General features: G+C 46.1%; 1 protein-coding gene across 26 annotated transcripts in view; it reads left to right on the top strand.

Moving 5' to 3' along the window:
• Kalrn (kalirin RhoGEF kinase) overlaps nucleotides 1-21,934 on the top strand; it is a 603,829-nt gene that overhangs the window by 403,207 nt on the left and 178,688 nt on the right. For all 26 annotated transcript variants that reach the window (XM_085832156.1, XM_029470420.2, XM_029470426.2 and 23 more), the window contains exons 30-33: nucleotides 1,421-1,611; nucleotides 2,050-2,151; nucleotides 3,352-3,494; nucleotides 6,405-6,507. In XM_085832156.1, coding sequence (XP_085688282.1) covers nucleotides 1,421-1,611; nucleotides 2,050-2,151; nucleotides 3,352-3,494; nucleotides 6,405-6,507 — 539 coding nt within the window. The remainder of the gene's footprint in view (nucleotides 1-1,420; nucleotides 1,612-2,049; nucleotides 2,152-3,351; nucleotides 3,495-6,404; nucleotides 6,508-21,934) is intronic.

Here is a 21,934-nt window from a genome sequence, read left to right as displayed (position 1 = left end):
CACACACACACACACACACACACACACACACACCTTTTTTCAGTACTGAATTTGAAACCAAGCCTTGTCTACAGCTCTTTTGCTCCAAGTCTCACTACACTGTCCAGACTCACTTTGAAACAGTGATCCTTTCTCAGCCTGCCAAACACCTAAAATTATAGGGGTGCACCAACAGGCCCAGCTTCTTTACATAGGAAAGAATAGATAATATAATTTTTATGATTTTAATTTAATAGTTAAGTAGTATCCAATATATTGGCATTCTTGTGCATCTAGTCTTTTGTCCTTCATGGAAACCTAGGAAAGCCCAGCCATGCAACCCTGACAGGATTTCAGTCAGCAAGAACTGTGTTCTTGGCATCTAGAACAAGTGCAGTGTGAAGTAAGGCTCGTGTGACACAGCCTTGATGTTGTAAAACAGATGCATGGAGGAGTAAGGCTGGGGTGAAGTTTGATAGCTGGGTAAAAACCATTCCAGTCTGACAAGCAGGTGCTAAGCAAGTATATGGCTGCTCTTTCTCTTCTGGTATCATCCCACAATACCTCCTTTGCCACTGCCATCCTCGAAGAGACTACAAGAATGCCCAGGCCTTATGGCGGTGGAGCCAATGTCATCATCTCTAGACCAAGCACTAGTCATCTGAAAGGGCTCCTGTTGTCACAGTTTCTCCACCCCTTTCATTCTTGTGTACACCAATTTCCCCCAGTGCTGGGTGTCCTCCTTTAGAAGAACCCCATTGGTCCAAACTATCCCTTAGTCTCAATCCAGCCACTCCAGTGTGGTCTTTGGACCTGTGCAATAGAGCTGGTTGGTAGTGGAATTTGTGGACTTGCCTAACACCCTGAATCAACTCCCTTGGATGGAGATGGGTGTTCAGAATCCAGGTTTTCCCAAGCCTTCTGGGTGATTGTTGGGCAAGTAAGGCATGGGAACATTCCAAAAGATTCAACATAGTATATAAATAGAAAATGTTGAGAGTTTATGCCCAACACTGTTTAGGAGCAATAAATAATCCTAAGGATGGAATATAAGAAATGAGGCAATGACAAATACAGCAGAATCAAGCATATTCCACCAGACAGTGCTCCACTTATGCCCCACTCAGAGCCGTGGAGGAAGGAGCTCTGGGGACTGCCCATTTGGGAGGCCTCCTGGCTCCTCTCACATCGAGAGGGAGGGGAGCATCCTGTGGGATCTTTCAGAAACCCTGACTCATATCACACATGTATAGAAGACACAGTGCAGGGAATAAGCAATGGGGAATGCCTAAGTACAGCTGTACAGGCAGATGTGCTAGGTTAGAGCTCTATGCAAGCTAATAGCCAACTGGAAAATCCATTCTCCAAGGGGGAATACGACACAGCCTCCCCTGAGTTGTAGTGTTGGAGAAACTCCACAGGGCATATGGGTGTTTTTCAGGGTTCGATGAGAACTTGGATGTACAGGGGGAGTTGATTCTCCAGGATGCCTTTCAAGTGTGGGACCCAAAGTCGCTGATCCGGAAGGGGCGGGAGCGCCATCTGTTCCTCTTTGAGATCTCCTTGGTGTTTAGCAAAGAGATCAAAGACTCTTCAGGACACACGAAATATGTTTACAAGAACAAGCTACTGGTAGGTGGGGCAGGTGGGGCAAGACAAGATTCCCTGCTTTGGTAGAACCCATGGGCAGGAAGGGCTGCGGACACATACAGCTCACCTCTTCCCTACTTCTCTACTCCAAAGCCCTCCCGGACAAAGGCTTAGGCCTCCTACTTGGAAAGTTGCCTCCCACATCCTCCACTTCTTCATCTTAGAGTTCAAAGGTCTTTTCGTCTGCTTTTAGCACCTTCCTCTTCACCATCCCTCCTGATACCTGCTAATCAGGCAAATGCCAGCAGGTCCTCTCATCCTGGGTATATGAACAAATTATCTAGTCTATTGAAGCCTGATTGACAGAAGCCCCTCCCTCGGCCCCCCTCCTCTTTGTTGCCTTCCCCTTCCTATCCCAGCCCTAAGTTTCCCCCACTGCCCTCCCCTTCCCCGCCTCTCACAGGCATTTCCTGTCTACAGACCTCAGAGCTGGGTGTGACCGAGCATGTAGAAGGTGACCCCTGCAAATTCGCCTTGTGGTCTGGGCGCACCCCATCCTCAGACAATAAAACAGTGCTCAAAGTAAGTACTGCTCTCTTCTATCACCAAACCACGGTTGGGGTAATTGGATAGGGTAAAGGAAGCAGGCACGAGACACCAAAAAACAGGGTCTAGAGACCAGTGAGCCACCAGGCTTCTCTTACGCAGGTATTGAGAGTCAACGTTGACCATAAAGGTAGGCCCAGAATCTTGATGGCAGATATTCTCCTTGAGTTCATAGAGGTCAGGGGATAACTCATTGACCTAACAAGGTCTAGTCAACTGGGTTCTGTCCACATATCTCTTTACAAGGGCAAGAACAACCAAGCTTTTAACAAAGACACCTTGAGTTGCTCTGTGTTTGCTGAGCAGTTTGCCCTAAACATCCTCCATGTACAAGGTGCTCTGCTTCGTGTCATGAAAAGAACTACACTTAAGATACAGTCCTTATTCTCTGGAAGTGTATTCTGGAAGCTCCCATAAATCACAGCAGCCTGGGGGTCCACAGAGCTCAGCTCTCTGGGTTCAGGCTGGTTTTGAGTCCCCAGTTCCTGGTGGCACTACCTGACTAGTTGGAGTTAGTGCAAATAGAGCTTCCGTTGATCACTTGCTAGTCAAGGAAGTGTCCATCGCCAAGGAGCAGATGGCCTATCTCAGGCAAAAGCTTTACAGAGTCCACCCTTAATTTGCAGAATGGCTGCTCCCTGTCATGAAGAATTACCTGAAAAGGACCCCGGAAGGCAATGGAGTAGTGTAGGCATGAGAGCAGTGCTTCTAATAAGCACATTTAGCAGCCTGAAACCCCAATACTGACGGTTGCCTGTGTAGGCTATGTGAGTGTGACAGCTATTAAATATCCTGACATACCCATTACCCTGCTGGTAAATAGCCACTGCTTTCAGATGTCACAGTTCCAAGTGCCTCCAGGGCCTCATAGGATCCACAATTCAAGTGGTAATCCAGGCCCAACAGAGAGCAACAGATTCTGTTCCAACTCCAGAGCCAACCACAGATTGGTCAGTGCCTAATGAATTATGAAATATTTTTACAAGTGCTCCATAGAATCTCCACTGAGTCTTGCACATCTCTGAGGTTAAAGAGTCGAAGGATAAAATGCCAAAGGAGCTCCCGTAAAGATTTGGTGTCTTTGGAATAACAGACCTGTAGGGGGAGAGCTGAACATGGCTTTGCGGGCAACCAGAGCTGCTGGGGTTCTCAATGTGTCTTCCTGTGGTACCCCAGGCTTCCAACATCGAAACCAAGCAGGAATGGATCAAGAACATTCGAGAAGTGATTCAGGAGAGGATCATTCATCTTAAAGGCGCTTTAAAGGAGCCAATCCAGCTCCCCAAAACACCAGCCAAACTGAGGAACAATAGTAAGAGGTAACCAACACCCGTCCCCAACATGCTATGTCACGTCCCGAGGGAGGGAGGGCGGGGTCACCCTTCATCTCTAGTGGGAATGGTGCTGTCCTCCATCTAGGAAGACCCATCAGTTCTGCCTGTGGCTAAATTCTCCATCTTTAAGCTTCTCAGTCCCTGTCCATCGATGCACTCTCTGCCTAAGTGTGCTACCAGAATATGAGAGGAGGTATAAGTTGGGTTACTTCTCCCAAGAACCTTCCAACAACCATGGGTGGCCCATGGAACGCATAAGAACAGTAGCATCCTGAGAGAGTAAATGCTGTCAAACGGCACAGTGATGCTCTCTGTGGCGTTAGGGAAGGCTTTGAGGAGAACTGTGTCATGAGAAGGGAGGCCTCCACATTGGTCAGAGGGTGAGAAGTTTTGTGCAACACTGGGGTAGGCTGCTGTGTCAAGGATGTCTCTGAAGCTCCTAGGGAGTCCTCTTCACTCTGCTGAAGGACCTCCGAATGAAATCATACAACAACTTTACATGTATCTTGAAGACAAGAATACACAGCACAGTGATGTTCTGAGAGTAGTGTCACTGTTGGTGCTGTGCTTCCCCTGCCTTCCCAGTTCACAGACGGCATAAGCCAGAGGACTTGGTTGACCTTTCAGTATCAACCAGGATAAGCAAGATGGAGAACCATGGCAGAGTCATGGTAGTGGAATGCTAGCACCAAGAAAGGTGGTGACCCAAAGTTGGGTATGACTGAGACAGAGACGCCTCCAAAGTGATGGCCAGGATCAGATCACTGCCCCATTGCTGCAGGGACCAAGTATGAGTATTGAAAAGGGGCTTATCTTAATTTTATGTGCTTGGGTCTAGACTACAGCCTTATTTTAATTCTGGAGAGAGAAACCCAAGGAATATAGGAAGGAATACAGTATAAAGAGTGGATTGTCCAGGACTCTGTGAGAAGGAAACTTAGCTGAGGCTAATGTGAGGGTTGCTCTGAAATCTGAAAGAGTTGGAGAGTTTCAAGAACACATAAAGGGCATGTCTTAGAAATGTCTGCCACCTCCTCTCTGTCCCCAACTTCTTGTCTCGTCCTTCATGGAATGGAGAGAAACCTCACAGACTCTGCAGAGGACAACTGGGCGCTGTGTTCTTCCACCAGCTTGGCTTCCTGGATATAGCAGCAGAGCTCATGGAGAACTACATGGCTGTGGGGGATGCCACCCACACTTCTGGATCAGCCCTTTCAGCCCCCCAGAACTGGTTTCATCTGTAGTGGACCAGAAGGGTCCAGACTAGGCCAGAACAGCGCGAAGAAGAAAGTACAGCCAGATCCCAGCCATCTACAGAGGGGGAGGGGGCGGTGGCCCAGACCATCCAAAACAACAGATGATCTGAAAGTCCTTTTATTTTTGGTTTTGAAATGTGTCACGTGACTTCTTTTCACAGCAGATTTTTGCCTTCCTACGAATGTGTGGCTTATGTTATTAAAATAAGCTGGCATTTTCTAAACCCACATGTGGTGGCGAGAAAGTAGCCAACTTAGAAATGTTCTGCATGGGAGACATGGCTCTTTCTGAGAAAGATGACGTATGCACACATGTACACATACACGTCCTCATACACACCGGCACCCACGTACACTCACAGGTACACCAGATCGTTCAGTCTCAGTGACATGGGGTCACTATCCGTGGCACTGTGCCCGTGGGATAAGATTCCCCTGCCTCCAGTTCCCCATCTCTCAAGGCTTTTACCCATCTACAAGCAGCGCGGAGTGACTTTTGTGAAAGTGTCCATGAGACTAACCATGGTTTCCTCTGCTAACCCTCTTAACCGCAGCCCACATCTCCCAAGTTTTCCCTAACACAAACTAGTCATCAATTCCCAGGCAACCTTTCCCACTCAGGCTTGACCATGGCTTCAGCACAGAGTCGGGACACAATCCTAAGGCAGAGAAGCTGAGAGAGCAATATGGTGTCAAAGCCGTGTAGTGCTAGGACCCAGGAAGGGGTGGCATGTGACATAATGGCACCAGGGAGCAGAGCTGGCTCAAAGGCTGCCATAGCCCATGCTGTCCCAGGCCTGGAGAAAGTGCCTTTCCCTTCTGCAGTGATAAGAACTAATCACCAATAAGTATAAAATCAGTAAGGCCCGCCAGAAAGAAGACAGGAAACACCTGCTCCATCTGCAGAAGCGAAAGCTCCATCAGGACTTTGCTAGAGATAACCTTCCCATGAGGAAATAGCCCAACCCATTTTCTCCAGCAAAAGAAATTCACATTTTTTTTTAAAAAATCCATCTTAAGTTTCAACTGCTTGGGAGGCTGAGGCAGGAGTCTTGCTTGGACCCAGGAACTCAAGGCTGGTGTGAACAGCATATTGCAGCTGCATCTTAAACAAGAAGAAGAAGAAGAGGAGGACGAGGATGAGGACGAGGACGAGGAGGACGAGAAGGAGGGGATTTTATCCATTGTTTTTGCTTTCTACACCAGCAGCAAGACAACCCCCCCGTTCTAGTTATAACATATAGAACCCTGAACTCTGTGGCTACTGCAAAGGAGCCCTCTGACTAGCTAGCCCAGGTTCTAAGTGAGATATATCTTCCTCCTGCCTATAATAGTCTCTTCCCTAGTTTTATTGTTGTTTTTGGTTTAGTGCTCCATCAGCTGTATGGGCCAGAAGAGATAGGGCAGGTGTTGTGATGTGCTGTGCTAGGTCATGTAGTGATCACATGCTTACTGAAATGAGTAAGCTTTCATCGAAATCACCTACTCTGGACCCATTAACAGGATAATGCTACACAATCCCTGCTAGGAAGGTTCAGGCACTACTTTGTCAACCCAGCTGGGAAAGCCTTGTATGCTCTAAACCCACGGTGGCTCCCCCCACCCCCACCCTTGTTTCTTTTCTCTCTTCTTCCTGCAGGGATGGAGTAGAGGATGGTGACAGCCAAGGGGATGGGAGCAGCCAGCCAGATACCATATCCATTGCCTCCAGGACCTCTCAGAACACAGTGGAGAGTGACAAGGTAAGACAGAGTCCCCGCCTTCCTTCCCTTTACCCCCAAGCTGTGGTTGGTTTAACTGACCCTGGAGAATTGTGCTCAAAGTTCCTTCTACTCCAGAGCCAAACAGCAGGGGCCAGCTGTATCATGGCTCCAAGGGGAAGGGACAGAGCTGGACTGGGACAGTCACACAGCGTAAACAGTGAGAAAAGCAAGGTGTCCGATCCCCCAGTTCACTCCTATGGGGCCGCTGGACTGCTCCATCTCAAGATAGTGGACTACTCAGAGAGGCTGAGTTTGGAACTGTGTCCTGAGATACAAATGGCTGTGACTGGCTCATAGTTACAATGGTTTGATTGGGGCATATTTAAACATTAGACAAGTGGTTTGGGAAATAGACACATAGATACTACTCAGTAGGGACCTCTGATCCAAAAAGACTCCAGTGAAGAAAAGACACCCTTCCCCAGCTACGTACCCAGGGCTCAGTTCCTGAGAACTTAGGGGCGGGGCAGAGGGGGCACCAAGTGGCACATGAAAGATGGTCGTCCTCTAAGAAAGCCTGACCACTTGTCTCGCACATCTTGGAGCAAGCAGCAGGAGGAGTCCTGAGGGGAATGCAGGGAAGGCACTGTGCCCGGGCATGTGCTCAAGCTGCCTGAGGAAGGAAACTCTTGGAATCTGCAGCAAAGAGGATGGGCCCATGGCCTGATCCACTCACACTCGCCCACCCAGAGTCCCCAGGAGGAGGTAATCTACCGCAGCATAGCCGTAATGCGACTGGTGAAGTCAGACTTCCCCAGACTCTGCTTGGCCTGCAGGCTGCTCTTCCACCTCAGGCAAAAGGCTAGCCCTGTTCTTGATTTTAATTTTTTCCAAGTTGTGGGTACCTCGCCACATTTATTAGGTTTTTCCTTACTGGGAAGAAAGCCAGTCGGTATGGGGACCGTCCCTAGACCTGCTGAGATAAGAGCAGCGCATCCCTAACCACACTAATAGACTCGTGCTCAAGGACATTCAAGGTTAATTCCATCTGACAGCTGCTTTCATGGTTTAAAGCCATTTTCAGGGGCAGGGTAATTAGAACATTTGAGGGGGTTTTTCTACTTATCAAAATACAAAGGAAACTATTTCTATGTTTTCCTGGCTTCTCTGGTCTGTTGTCTAACAGGATAACTAAAATATCCTATGAATAAAAGTGTTCTTTTTTTAAAGCTGTCCCTGGTTGGTAAGTCATGTGTGATATTGCCCGTGTTTAGACTAGCTTTGTTATTGGGGCCTTACCCCTCACAGCTGCTAACCCATCTCCAGGGACCCTGACATACACAGAAACCTCAGGCCGGGGCCATTTGTCTATTTCTTTTCTTGCTGGCAAGGTAAGTGAGGGTAGACTACACCTTTGATTCGGGCCTTTTATTATACATGAGGGATTTTCATACTTATACCTTTCTCTAAGGGAAACTGAGGGTCCACTGAGTAACTCACCCCCCCAAAATTTAGTAGTCAGTGTCAGAGCAGGAACCAGAACTCAGGCCCAACCAGTACCACTGAATGCACAGTGCTGACTTAATCCAGCCTGGTGTTCTTTCTACACATGCCACACACAGACCAGACACTTGCTTTTTGTCAAAGCACCTGCCATGTGCCAAACTCTGTGCCGGGTACTGTGGAGAGACGTGCGCTGTCTGTGGAGTGTGAACCCCCATCCGTGCGATTCCTTGTTTCCTGTTGTCTCTATAGCTGAGCCACTGGTCCCCTCTGAGAACATGGGCTGTGTCTGTCTGTCCCACTGCTGTCCCCCTGGCATGCAGCATGCATCAGGGCTTGGGAGTCGTTTGTGAACTCAGTGAAGATTATAAGTTTACACTGTGAGGTCTCGGAATAGAAGAGTAAGAGGCAACTAAAAACAGGTTTCCAAAAGTAGCTAACTATGCACACATCCTATTTCTTAAGACATTGAAGAAACATAGACATTCTGAGCAGAAAGCTTAGTAAGCTGGAGTCCTATCCTCTTGGACACATAAGCTCCCAGCCTCCTTCTCTGGCCCTAGGATTCAGGCCGAAAGTGAAGTGAGAGATGCTGTTCCATATACAAAGTCTGAAAAAAAACACTTATTCTCAAACAAAAATAATAATAATAGGCTGTTGATGAATATGTAGTACTCTTTAAAGTAATCTCACCCTTCTCCCCACCCAGCAGTGAGGACAAGGCAGCCATAGGGCCCCTGGCAACCTATGTCTCCCTCGTCTGTGAAGCCATTCACTGAGATCTGAATTCATAGGTGTTACCAACAGAGTCCAGTTTCTTCCACCTTTCCTAGGAGTCAAGGAAGCCTGGTTTCCAGGTGACCAGATAAAAGTCTCTGGACTGACTCAGACAAACTGTTCATAGTCGACAGAAGGGTAAATGACAATGGCTTTAGGGAGGTCAGGGCAGAGACACCTCTCAGCAATTAATGGTGCCAGCAGTAGATGTTCCTCAAAATGTCAGGTCTTCTTCCTCAGATGGGAAGGGATGATCTGTCAGTGGTCAGCTGAAGGGCGCTAGGAAGCCCACTTTGGGCTGAGGCACCCCTCCAATCGCCTGTTGTATTCTGTATGCTGTAGTGTGAGGGAAAACACTGGAAGAGAGCTGGATGCATCCCAGCTCTGATACCACTTCTGTCAGCTTACCCAGGTTACCACAGGTCAGTTTTTCATCCACTAAACAGGGTAATGGTATCTTCTCACAGCATTATTGGGAAGACTAAGTAGTAGCTGCCTGACTTTTGGTAAAAGCTAACTTTCAGTCTTAAGGTATGAATACAATGTGTCAGCAGACTGGGAAGAGCTTTGTGAGTTCTTTAGCAGAGTTCCAACCTCTGGCTTCATCCCTATCAGCAACCGTCAGCAGTTTCTTATCTGTTAGTCCTAAGATGATGTGGCTTCTTCGGTTTACCTCTCTATAAACAGAGCAGCATTTCTCCTCCACCTTCCATGTTGGCCTCTGGAATCTCAGGCATCAATGTTTGTTGCTAGCCTTGACTCCTGGGTTAGCTTATTATTAGCAGACTATGATCTACTTATGTCTGACATTGAATGATCAGATTTGAACAATGGTGGGTCCTTGGGCTGTAGGTATTTGGAGACTCTCACCATATCACTTTTCAAGTCTTTGAAGGCTACACTAGAAGTCTTAAGGTTCTCCAGCTATTGATTATATTAATATGCCAGGTTCTCCAGCTATTGATTATATTAATGTGATGTTCCCAGATTATTCCATTTCTTAGCTACTTTCCTATGAGCTTCTTTCAGTATGTAAATTCTATATAAAATGAGGTATTTAGAAGGGTAGGCAGCCTGCATACAGGAGCTGGCTGTGAATATCGTCCATCTTGTAGGGCTGCTAGCTTCAGAAATGTTCCTAAAATGGTCATCGTGTCTAGTAGGGTACCCAGTGTTGCTCATAAAATCCCCAAGCCTTTTTGTGGCCAGACTTAGTTAGGCAGGTGACTTAGCAATCCAAGTACAGGACAACTTTGTGCCCACTTGACTCTCTTGTCCAGACTCATCTCTGTGTTCTAGCATGTTCTGAATATAAAATATTCCATTTAGTGTGTTAGCTACATCTCACAGAACAGTCTTCTGTTCCTTCTCCATATTCTTGTTTTTCAGTAAGATTGAGGAAAGGGAATGTAGCCTCCCTTCTCACTACCACGTGGAAACCCCTTGTCTAGCTCTTCTTTAAGGCCTTAAGAGAGGGAAATTCTACCACTTGTCCCTGAGGGAGAGGAACTGGGACTGTTGGCTTATGCTATGGGTCCCCCCTCCTTAGTGAGAACACAGTTTATTATTCATAATTCCACATTAAACCCTTCCAAAGCTGAGCTGAGCGCCTCAGTAAATAGATCCCACTAATAACACTCCCAGACTTGCGTTTGTTTGATCCTCAAATGGATCTGCATAATTAGGTTTCCCACAGGCCTGTATTACACAAAATGTTATTTCTTCAAGGCAAATGAAAGTGCTTCCTTCAGCCCGCGGTAACCCACAGTGGGGCAAAGCTGTTCTGTCTACTCTGGGCAGGACATCCCACCCATTCATCCCAAGCCTTTCACCTTGAGTGCTGGGGCTTGCTGCCACACATTAAATATCTAGAGTCACTGAATTCGAGCCATGATGAGGTAGGTGTCACTGAAGAAGAATCTTTTTAAGGTAATGGATGCCTTCCAGAGGACAAGTATGTGCACTGTGATGAACATGGTGTATATACATTCAGGGCACGCACAGTGGATGTTGTCAATAAACGTGTATTGAATTAAACATCACATGCCCATCCTACGAGAAATATTCTTCATGCAAACAGCACTGTTAGGTTCTAGTCATGCCCAGGTTAGCTGAAAAGAGAGAAATTAGAAGGAAATTTAATCATGGCTGCTGTCCTCTATTATAACAATAACAATAATAATAATAATCACTAATGGAGTATCTCACAACTGGTGTGTGATCAGAATATGGAATGAGCTGCTGTGAGCCAGGATACAGAATAGACCAGGGATGCTGGTGTGAAACAGGGAATGAGGAGAAGCCTGGAGGCTTGCGGGGCTGACTCAATGGTGTTAACTTTGGATTGTCAATTCAGTGTGGTGGATTATGATCATTTTTGTTTCAGTAACCGGGAAGGAAGTCAGGGAGATAGCTGTGGCAAGGACCCAACTAAGGCCAAAGCAAATAATTTCCACAATTCCCTACGACTCTGATAGCAGCCATGACATGGTACCCTTGACAAGGCAGCCTACTCACAGAAGCCTTGTGAGTATAGACTCCTCTGGCATTCATTAGAAGCTAATAGTCTTCACAGGCATACACACACACACACACACTACACATGTATCAGGACATAAGAAACAAGGTGGGAGTCAAAGAGAAAACCATGGCTTTAAGTTGATATCTGCATAAGGAACCAGTTCTTGAGTTGATGAAGTTCCCTTGGTAAAGATGTAGCCCTTGGGTAGGTATCTTCATAAGGATATAACCTCTACATTTGTACATTGGTAGAGACCTAGACCCTGTGTTGGTGCATGGATGGGGCCTAGCCCAGCACCAGCATATTCCCACTCTCTCCATTCATGCACTGTTGTAAAGCCTGCCTGACCTATGTCAGGTGCTATAGTCTGTGCCAAGAATACAAAAGCAAGGCCTCACCATCTCCAGCTTTCATTCCTGAGTGTAGGAAAAGAAAGCATCCAGAAATAAAGAGAATAGCATCTCCACCTTGTCTGTTTTAATTAGATGTAAAACTTATTCTGGTTGGGTAAGGGACAGATCACTCAGGGCAAAGGGAAATCTTTTCCATTAAAGAGTTCATGAGTACAGGCAGAGAAAGAGCTTCTCAAAGAATGCAGCCTAAGTCCGATTCCTCACATATGGAGTCCTAACTCAGATTCCCATGTGTGTGATCTATAGAAGGTATACAAGGCATATATGGATGTGTTCGGATGGTATTAAGCTCAGTCTGATTCTTCCTGATGCTCCAGGCAGGAATCGCCAACTGTGCACTGCCTGAGCCAAGGGCCTTGGTCTTCTGTGTCAGATGAGCAGTCAGTAGGCACGAGAGCTGTGACTGCACTGTCAGGAAAGATCTAGGTATGTGCTATAGCATCTACCCTGGGGAGCATAGTGATGTGGTAGCAGGGGCATGGGTCCTGGACTCCATACTGACCTGCTTATGACCTACAGTGGCCACGTTATATCACAACTCTGTCTCTATACAAAAAGAAAAGTGACCATCTTTCCTAAAGTTCTGAAGGACCAGATGAGATCCTATCTGAAATGTGTGCATCACTCAGGGACCCAAGGAGCCTAAAGGGGATGTTTCCTGAAGTTTTAAGAGACCATGTTTTACCTCTAAAGAGAAAACTGGATATCTGTCAGGATGGAGATTGATCAGTGTGAGACTAATACCAAGTTATGTGTTTTACTTGAGAAATTCTTAAAAACCATCGAGAAGATCAGCCCTTGGTTTGAGACATGTGGTCATGACGGGTGTCCTGGTCAGCTATGTGTGCTGCCTGCTGTCCTCCAGTCTATAAGGGCTCCTAGGATCTCAAGCAACCCTGGGGAAAAGGAACTATAGCTCTTCCACCTCAAAGTCTTGGGACTCAGAAGATTTATAAACTATTCATAGATAAAGAGAGTTGTGCTGACCCCATCCCATATCAAATCCCTTGAGGAAGTACCTGGGAAGAACATAATTTTACCTCCACCTACCAAAGCTGGGAGTGGCTGTATAGAACTTGAACCGTGAAAGCAATGTAGTCTTGATTCTCGGGCACATTCCAGACCTCAGCACATTAAATTATAGCCACAGCATAAACCTCAACTAAAAGGATTTGATTTTCCTCAATATCTTAGTCCTTGTAAGAAAATGCCACTTCTACTTTATGATTTTAAGTGCCAAATGTGGTTTGGGTTCTTTACTGGTTTATTTTGTGTTGTTTAATGTTTTCTTAAAGCCCAGGACTAGACTTGGAACTCATCCTTTTTCCTAGCATAGTCTTCTTGCCACTCTTTTCCATGGTGGACAGGAGGTGAGATGGAAGTAGTGGTCAATAAAGAGAGGAGTCCAGGACCACCGGGACACCCAGATCCCCACCGATGGGTGTGCTGTCACCCCCTGGGAGCACAGCTCCCACCTCAGTGATGTTTGTCACACCATCAGCTTGGCTTTTCAGAGCCCCTGAGCAGAGTGTGAAGACTTGCAGTTATGGGCTACCTGTCAGAAGTTCCTTGTGTATATGAGTGGCTCCAATCCCTTCTAAGACCACCAGAGGACAGGAAATGCCCACTACCCGAGACATAGGGCAAAACCTTTCTTCCTGGCATTATTTACTTCATAGCACCACTAGCATTCCACTGTTTAAAGTTTTTCCCTGAAGAAATCCATCACCAAAATTGCTAGTCATCTGAAAAGACAAGGAAGTGTCATGAGCCCAGACAGGTAACAGGAAGCCTTAGGGATTATCTGCCCATGTCAAACACTCTAGCTGCACAAAGTGTCTCAGTTCTAGGTGGTGGTGCAGCACAGGCATCCTCAGTACAAGAATAGAGAGAGTAGTACAAGAATAGAGAGAGTAGAAGGGCGATTTACCAATGGTGGGGCTGTGTTTTGTAAAGGCTGCGGACGTTACTCGATGCCTTATCTCATTCAGGGTGAGCCTGAAATTTATAATCATAGAAATTTATAGAAGCTAGCCCTTGGGAGGCAGAGGCAGACAGATCTCTGTGAGTTTGAGGCCAGCCTGGTCTACAGAGAGAGAGAGGGAGAGGAAGGAGGGAAGAGGAAGAGAAAGGGAAGGAAAGAAAAGTCGGGGCAAGGGAATAGAAAGAGACAGACAGACAGACAGACAGACAGACAGACAAATAGACAGGAAATTTAGAGAAATCCCAGAAATCATCAAACCCACATCCTTCACTGATGACGAGTAACTAAGTGACTTATTCAGAGTCACAAAGCCAGTTAATGACAGTTAATGACAGTTCTGATAGTCAGGCCCAAGTCAGTCACCCAAGTTCATTTAGAATCATTTAGAATGATCCTTTTGTTGTGACCTTCATAGCTGAGCTTGGGGATCTGTAGAAAACAAATATGGCTGCAGCCCCCTCTTGAGCAGCTCCTGCCCCCAACACACACCCCTGTATAATGCCCACAAATCCACAACAACCCTCAATAAGTTGCACTGAGGCGCTACATCTATACAATGGCTCTGGGCTGGCAATGCCTATCACAGACTCTTCTGTACCAAGTACTTGTGACTCACATTGTGGCCTTGGTGGGGGTGTGATCCTGCCCCAGAGTCGTTCATCCTCCCCAGAAGATTCCTGTCAGTCTCTAAGCACTTGGCAGTGAGCGCTGGGATACATCACGGCTGATCCCTATCTGGGAGCTGCCTGGGAGGAGCGAGTTTCCAGTGCCAAATTAACCCCGCTGGAGTCCCGCACCAGGGGAAATTCGATTTCATTGTTAACATTGTGGTGGAAGGCAAAAACAAATCTGAAAGCGAGCCACAATGTTCAAGTGTATTAGCTGGCGGCAGACCAGGGCACACAAGACCCAAGTAAGTACACCTCCAGTCTCACACGTTATGCTAGGGACAGGGAGATGGACAGATGGACAGGTGGGCACGGCTGGAAGGACAGAGGTGGAGAGTGAAGTGGAAGCTTTCAGGACAGGGGTTGTTCTGAAGGCTTCCACGGAGACCGGCCAGCGTTCTGTTTACCCTCTCCTCCTCTGGTCTTAGGTAGGAAAAAAGTATTGTACATTTAAAAAGGGAAGGGAGGGAGGGAGGGAGGGAGAGAGAGAGAGAGAGAGAGAGAGAGAGAGAGAGAGAGAGAGAGAGAGAGAGAGAGAGAGAGAGAGAGAGAGAGAGAAAAGAAAAAAAAGAAAGACTTTGCCTAATGGATGGGCTTAGCAAACTGTGGGAAGTCTGCTCTTCAGAGCTCCTGGTTGAAGAGCAGTGGTGTGGGATTGTGGTACTGAGAGCCCTTTGGACAGGTAATCATTAGCTGTTTTTGGAAACCTCAGGCAGAGACTTTGCACAGGGATTCGGAGCAGCATGGGTTAGACAGCGTAGACTGGCTGGTTTGAGCCTGTGGCTTTGTGGTAGCTGGTGCTCCTTCTCTCTGGATGCACTGTGGTAGGAAGCACAGGTCACAGTACCAGTTGCGATAATGTAGCATTCTGGGGGAAAACCTACTGGGTTGACAAGTGGCTCCGTATTGCCCTGATTCTTGACTTTGAACCCAGATGGAAGCTTCTCGCCTAGGTTTACCTTGATGGCAGTTGAGTGCTAATTTCTTTGTTACTGTTAGCTTCTGCAGCGTGTCTCTCATGAGCACTGTGGGGCAGGGTGGTGTAGATTTCTGTGGATGGCATTGGAGTGGGGTCATGTGATCACTGTTGCTGGAAAGCTGGATTGCCGAGAAAGAGAAACTAATAAAACACCCTCCTTGGAGGATTTACCCATGGAGCAAGAGTAAGGACATCTCCCAGGAGCAACAGGCAACAGGTGTCCCCTGAGAGGGGCAGCCAACTCCACTTTGAGGACTGTCTTTATGAGAGAAACTGTACTAGGTAGTTTCAGGACTGTATGACCAGACCCTAGACAGTGTCCACCCCTGTTTTCAGCTGGAGCCTCTCCTCACTCCTGGCCTGATGCGCACAAACCTGCCCCTGTTTATGCTGGAGCAGCCATTTGTGCATCACAGGATGGTTAGATTTCTGTTCCCTCCTTTGTAGGAACTTAATGCAGAGACTTACAAGGTTCAAGAATTCCCATAGCACAGAGTCCACCATGTCACCTCTCTTCCTCTAGTGACAACAGCAAATCTTTGTCCCATTCATGAAATTTTCCTTGACAGCTGCCCCAAAGAAATGTTTGCAGGATATGTGCTCTGACATTGAACTTTAAAGCAAACCAGCTGGAAGTCCCAATCTGTAACTGTGCTGTCTGGAGAACAGGTTGCTGGGAAATTCACAACACACTACCATGAGATGGTCTGTGGGGAGGAAAGCAGAAAACTCTGCCAAAGATCTTACCACTCCGGATTCATTTATTTTTTTAATTCAGCGTGGTTGAATTGAGTTTTCCTGGTGACCAGAACCATGGATTTGCTCTATACAGGACAGTCTCTGTCCTGCATGTGACTATAGGTGGCTGTGCAGGTCCTGTGTGTTCTTTAAACGAGATGACAAGCACGCGGGCTCCTACTTTCTGCCGGTTGCCGTGGGGAGCAGCAGAGAAGTTGCCGTGATGAATGTGTCTGTTCAGATACGATTCATCCACACCAGGACAATGCCGCTTGAAGGACAGATTTAGCCTGGGAGCAGAGAAGATCTTGACACTAAAAGTCAAAAGTGTCCTTGCCTTGAAGTTCATCTTCCATTCAGTTCTCCTTTGTATCAATTTTGAGCCCAAAATATTAATTCTTATCCTAGATAATATGTCAAGAGAGTGGGGTTTCTGAAACATTTGTATCAAAGAATTTTATTTTTACATAGAGTCAGACTTTTAAAACCCACAGGGGAATCACAGAATCACAGAGTAGTCTCCTGCAGCATCCTTTACCCAAACCCTTTTCTATTTCTTCTTCCTCGTCTAATTCACACTGTTTTCTTTAATGAGATATGTTCTGGGTTATTAATTAAATTACTGAGGCATTAATGGAGTTGTAGTATAAGATGCATATATTCTTCTAGAGACCTTTCTTTAAAATATACAACCTTATACATTTATTTATTCTTTAAAAAAAAAAAAAACTTTCAGGCTGTTACGATACCTCAGTAGGTAAGGGTGCTTGGTGCCTAGCCCAGTGACCTAGACTCAATCTCCGAACCCCACGTGACGAGGAATGGAACTCCTGAGTGGTAGGTTGTACATGAGTCTTGAGCCAAATTTACATTCCAACTACTGTGCAAGAAACCCTCGGAGGTTCTGCTTTCCCAGCTGGTGAGCTGGTGGCTTTGGAGCACCTGCTCCTGATGAAGCTGGGTTTCTCTGATTCCTCATAGGACTGCACGTTTTCCCACATCCTTGAGACAGCCTTGAATTTCCTCCTGTCCAAAGTCTCCACTCAAGCTCTTTATCTATCTCATAGGTCACTTGTAGTATGTATGTATGTATGTATTTATTTATTTATTTAATACTAGGAGTATATAGTTATTAGTCTATGTGGGCTATATATGTAAATATATGTTCTCAGTCTACAGCTTGTCTTCCTCTTCTCTGATTTGCCTCTTGATAAACACATGATTTGATTTTTTTAATGCACTAATACGCTTGAGTGCCATGGGATGTGACAAAAAGCATTTCTTATATGTAGTATTTCAAAATAGCTCACCATTTATATATCCACAGAACAGTGTACCAACATGAAGACCTAACACGTGCTATAGGTTTCTGTCAGCCCTCAGTTGTGAAGAGTAAGAGCCAGTAGGTGATTAAGATGCGTCTACGTTGTAGCGTATATTATTATAATACAATATATGGCATGTAGTAGGGTTGAAGCAACCGAACATGTTGGAAGAAAGATGATAAATACAATGACTTTGACACCTGACTGTCCAACAAGCAGATCCAAGATGTGGAAAGGAAGTCTGTGCGTGACATAACTAAACACCTGTGCACACAGTAAGCCTCTTCAGTCTCGATTTTATAGACAGCCTTGTGATTTTGGTCTTCAGTTCCTTGACCTGTCGGAGGGCTGAGTTACTTCTGTATGTTGTCACAAAGGCCAAGCAAATGGCATCAAGGAGGATACAGAAAAACCAGAACTAACAGGAATTCATTCCAGCACTCTCTCATAGCTGAAGCTTGGCTTGGTGCCAGTTGCTTTCGGGGATTACGTAAGAACCTGTGAGGTCATGTGATTGGTTTCTCCAGTGGACTTTAAGTCCACAAGGATAAAAACACGTTGGTCTCACACCTCCACTGCATCACCAAATCTTAGCAGTGCTAGCTCACAGCTGACTCTTGATAAATACTCATTAAATACATAGTGTCAAGTGAGCAACAGTTGGACTCAAGGTGGTGTGTTTGGCATCATGGTCAAAGAGTCAGGACATTAAATCTGGGAGGATCAGAGATGGTTCCACACATGGCTTTGCTACCAGAACATACTAGGGAAATGAAGACATTGGGAGAGGGAGAAAGCTCAGTTCTGACAGGGAAGTATAGGATAACTGGGGCAAGGAGAATAAGTTTCCTTGGTTGAAGTTAAGTGTTTGTGTGGTGAGTCATTTCCCTAGGTTTGTGAACATGAGTGCACTTTTGGCCCAGTCTCTGGAAGCCAATATGCTGCCACGTCCTGTGTGTAATTCATCCCCATCTTGCCACCTTGCAGCCATTGTGGAAGGTCTGCCCTTGAGCATGCCTTTCCATTGTTGTGTCATGTTGGAAATTTGTCCCTGGGTGTGTCAGGAACAGCAACATGCCTCTGAACCATAGCAGCATCCCCCCAAGACCTTACACTTCCAACAGTTTCAATCCTTGCCTCCTGTTCTGCCCCTCCTCCCGCCCCTGGGCCCCTGGGCCCCTGGGCCCCTGGGCCCCTGGGCCCCTAGTTGTCTGCAGACCTCTCCTCTCTGGTAGACATGTAATCATCTTTGCTTAGTTTTTTGACTCGTGTCTTTTATGCAGTGATCCATCTGATCTGTTATACTGCCTCATTCTAATTTCCTGTCCTGATGGACAAGTCTCTGACCTTGGGGAGAGTCCTGCTACAATGCACCTTCTTCCGTACTAGAATGATTCTTGGCATTCATTCCTCCCTCAGCACTCTGTGAGACAGTCTCTCCCTCCTCTGTTCACTTCTGCTTCTCATGAAAGAGTTTTTATCTCACCCACTGAATCACCAGGTTCTCAACAACAGGGTTGGTGTCTGACACCTACTGTTATCTTCAGCACATGGAGGTAAAGTCGGCATTCACAGGACATGCCCAGGAAGAACAGGATGCCTTGTTAGTATCTTCTCTTGCTTGTGCTTATGAATCAGTGTGCTCTCCAATACACTCCCCACACACTTAAGAGGTATTTGCTCTGTGGTTTGGGACAAGGGTTATGCTGATTTCTCCTGGTCATCAGACCTATGACGTTGCACCATAGAGAGTGGTGACTGTGGCTGACACAGGTGAAGGGCTACCAGGGCTGAGGTCTGGAGTTGTTTTTCTTTCTCATCTACTCTGAAATTTCCTTTCTCTCAATATGAAAGACTAGTCTTGCTGACAAAAGGGGACCATGTGTGTGTGCATATGTGTGCTTTGTGTTTATATGTCCATATACACATATATGTGTCTATATATACTTATATATATATATATATATATACATATATGTATATATGAAGGAAATACACCAAAATATAAATTATGGTTATTTCTGATAGGTGGCTTTTTGTATTTCTCTACAATAAGACATAGTACTTTTATTAACAACAACGAAAATCCTAATAGGTATTATTTTCTAAAGAACAGGAAGAGCTAAGACTGTTAGCTGGTTGCTGGAGTCTGACCTTTGTATGCACCCAGGATGCCTGGTGGGAAACAGTGATCTCTCAGTGGTGTCTCGAGTGACCAGAGAATGAATTTAGCTGATCTTCACATAGGCCTAGGTTAGAAACTGGTGACTTGGTTTGGTTATAAAAGTCCAGAGCCTTGGGAAAGGCTGGGCAGGAGAAGGGAAAATCCAGAGGGAGGAGTCAGGGTGGGAGGGGCCTGATGGGCTCTTCACTGAGCTCTGCTATTTAGAGATGCGGGGGACAGTAAGGGAGATCTTGGAACACAGAAGCACACATAGAGATTTTACACAAAGATGAGCCCTGGGAAGAGGAGAAGTCTGTTCCAGTTTGGTTTTAGTCCCTGGTGATTTGGAAAGGAAGGGTTTCCAGGAGGCACATAAGGCTCCTTATAGAGGCTACGTCATGAACATCAAGTTTCTGAGAGGAGGGAACTTTGTTCTGAGATCAAGGACCCTCTATACACACCATCCCTTCCTTCGCAGTTACAGTCAAGGGCAGAGGGAAAGGTTTCTGATAAACTTGAAACCACAAAGTGGAGCTGTTTCAAGGCTATCTCCAACATTGTCTGGGTTTGGAGCTCAGTGAGAGCAGTCCCTGAAAAGCAGGAGAAAAGGAAGAAGCAAAGGTGGGGAGCTGGGATCCTGCTGGTTGAGGCTGGTTTTTCTGGAGACAGAAGCTCCTGGTCTGTCTCTGGCAAAGTGCCTCACAGATGGACCTCCCTGTGCTGCCCAGTCACCCCACACTCCCATTCCTTGCCCATCTCCCCCCTGCAGGGTGTAGACGGAGGGTCCTGAGCTCAGTGTGCAGCAAATATGTGTTAGATCCCAGGAGCTCTTAAAGCAGCATAGCTTGTGTAAGGAAGCAAAACAAGAAGCTATAAAAGTCAATCCTTGAGAAGAGTTGATCAAAAGTTGTATCTTGTAGCACTTACGTTTTCTCTGTGTGCAGTATCCAGTATCCCCCCACTAGGTGTCCCAGTTTTTAACTCTGATGACTACAGCAAGGAGAATTCCCAGTCTGGGTTCTGGTTTAAACCTTGAGGTAGAAAAATATTTTTGTAAGCCAGTTATGGTATTTGTAGAGTTTCCAATATAATAGAGGAACAGACAATGTGCAAGCAGACATCTCCTCCTCATCTAATGGTGCAGATGCTATCCTTCCCCTAAGAAGTCACTGATATTGTGGGACATACATGCAGGTTGGCTGAAGGAAAGCCAATCCAGGGTACTTAGCATAGCCCCTGCCTTTATACCTAAGTCCCTGGCGTGATGAGCCTCTTGGCTCTCAAGGTAAGTAGCGTTCTCCTCACTTTACAGATGGCAGACTTTACAGAATGTGTCCATTGAAGAGTAAATAGCTTACTCAGGGTCATACAACCAGAAAGTGTAGAGCAGTTTGACTCCTGGTCCCCATACACATGACCCCACACAGGCAAAGCCCAATGCACAAAGCAGCATTTGTCTCAAATAGTATAACGACTTCAATTTCTCCCTCCTGGCCAACAGAATGGGACATAACTGAGCTCAGAAGCCAAGAATGTTTCGTGTTCTGTGTATTGTATGTGTGCTCACTATCTCCTGTGCCTGATAGAACATGCCATAAGTCAGGGGCAAGAATAGGCTGATTGGTATCTTAGCTATAGGACCAACAAGGCACATCCCTGCATCAGAAGCTTCCTAAGCTAGCAGAACAAAACACTGAGAACACACAGTCAGATAAATTATAGTAGAGAACACCATTGGCAATTTGCAGTTAAGATTCACTTAACAGTCTGTTGCAAAATAGCTGCCATGGTTTGTGGAACATAAATGCATATAAAGCCATCACCTAAATAAATATGTTCTTTGTCTGTGGCTGTTTTTATCTCCCTGGATGTTTAGCCTTATCTCCCATGTACACAGTGACTACAGAACATCTCACCATGCCTCAGGGAGCTTCCTTATGAGAATCAAATATTAGGACATGGCCTATCAAGTATATCAAGTGAAAGATTTATATCAAGGTGTCTGTACTTGGGTAGAGAAAGACAAGAAAATCTCAACATAACCTCTCCCCCAAAGTGCTGAGCAAGTCCAGTTGATAAAAGTCATAGTCCTGTAAAGTGAGTCTCCCTGGTTCTTGCCCCTTCTGGAAAATTCCAAAGATAAATGCTTCTGGCACATACTGGAAGATGCCAAACCCCGCCAAAGTGTTACCAACTCGGTGTCCAGAAGATGAGCAGTTTGAACATAGAAAAGCCCTTAGGACTTAGGATTCAGAGGGCTCTTCCAGTCGCCAGAGAGTATGTCTAAACCCTGACTCCTGTACTTGTGCACAGGAAGCCAAAGGCATGGGATGATTGCACGTGAGATTATTATAAATTCTAAGCTGCTAGATATTTTTCCATTAGGAAAATTCA

This window comes from Mus caroli, unplaced genomic scaffold, assembly GCF_978045245.1.
Source record: "Mus caroli unplaced genomic scaffold, Mus_caroli_1 scaffold_17, whole genome shotgun sequence".
Classification (NCBI taxonomy): Eukaryota; Metazoa; Chordata; class Mammalia; order Rodentia; family Muridae; genus Mus; species Mus caroli.
Note: the sequence above shows the minus strand (reverse complement) of the source record. Positions and strands in the feature narration are given on the sequence as shown.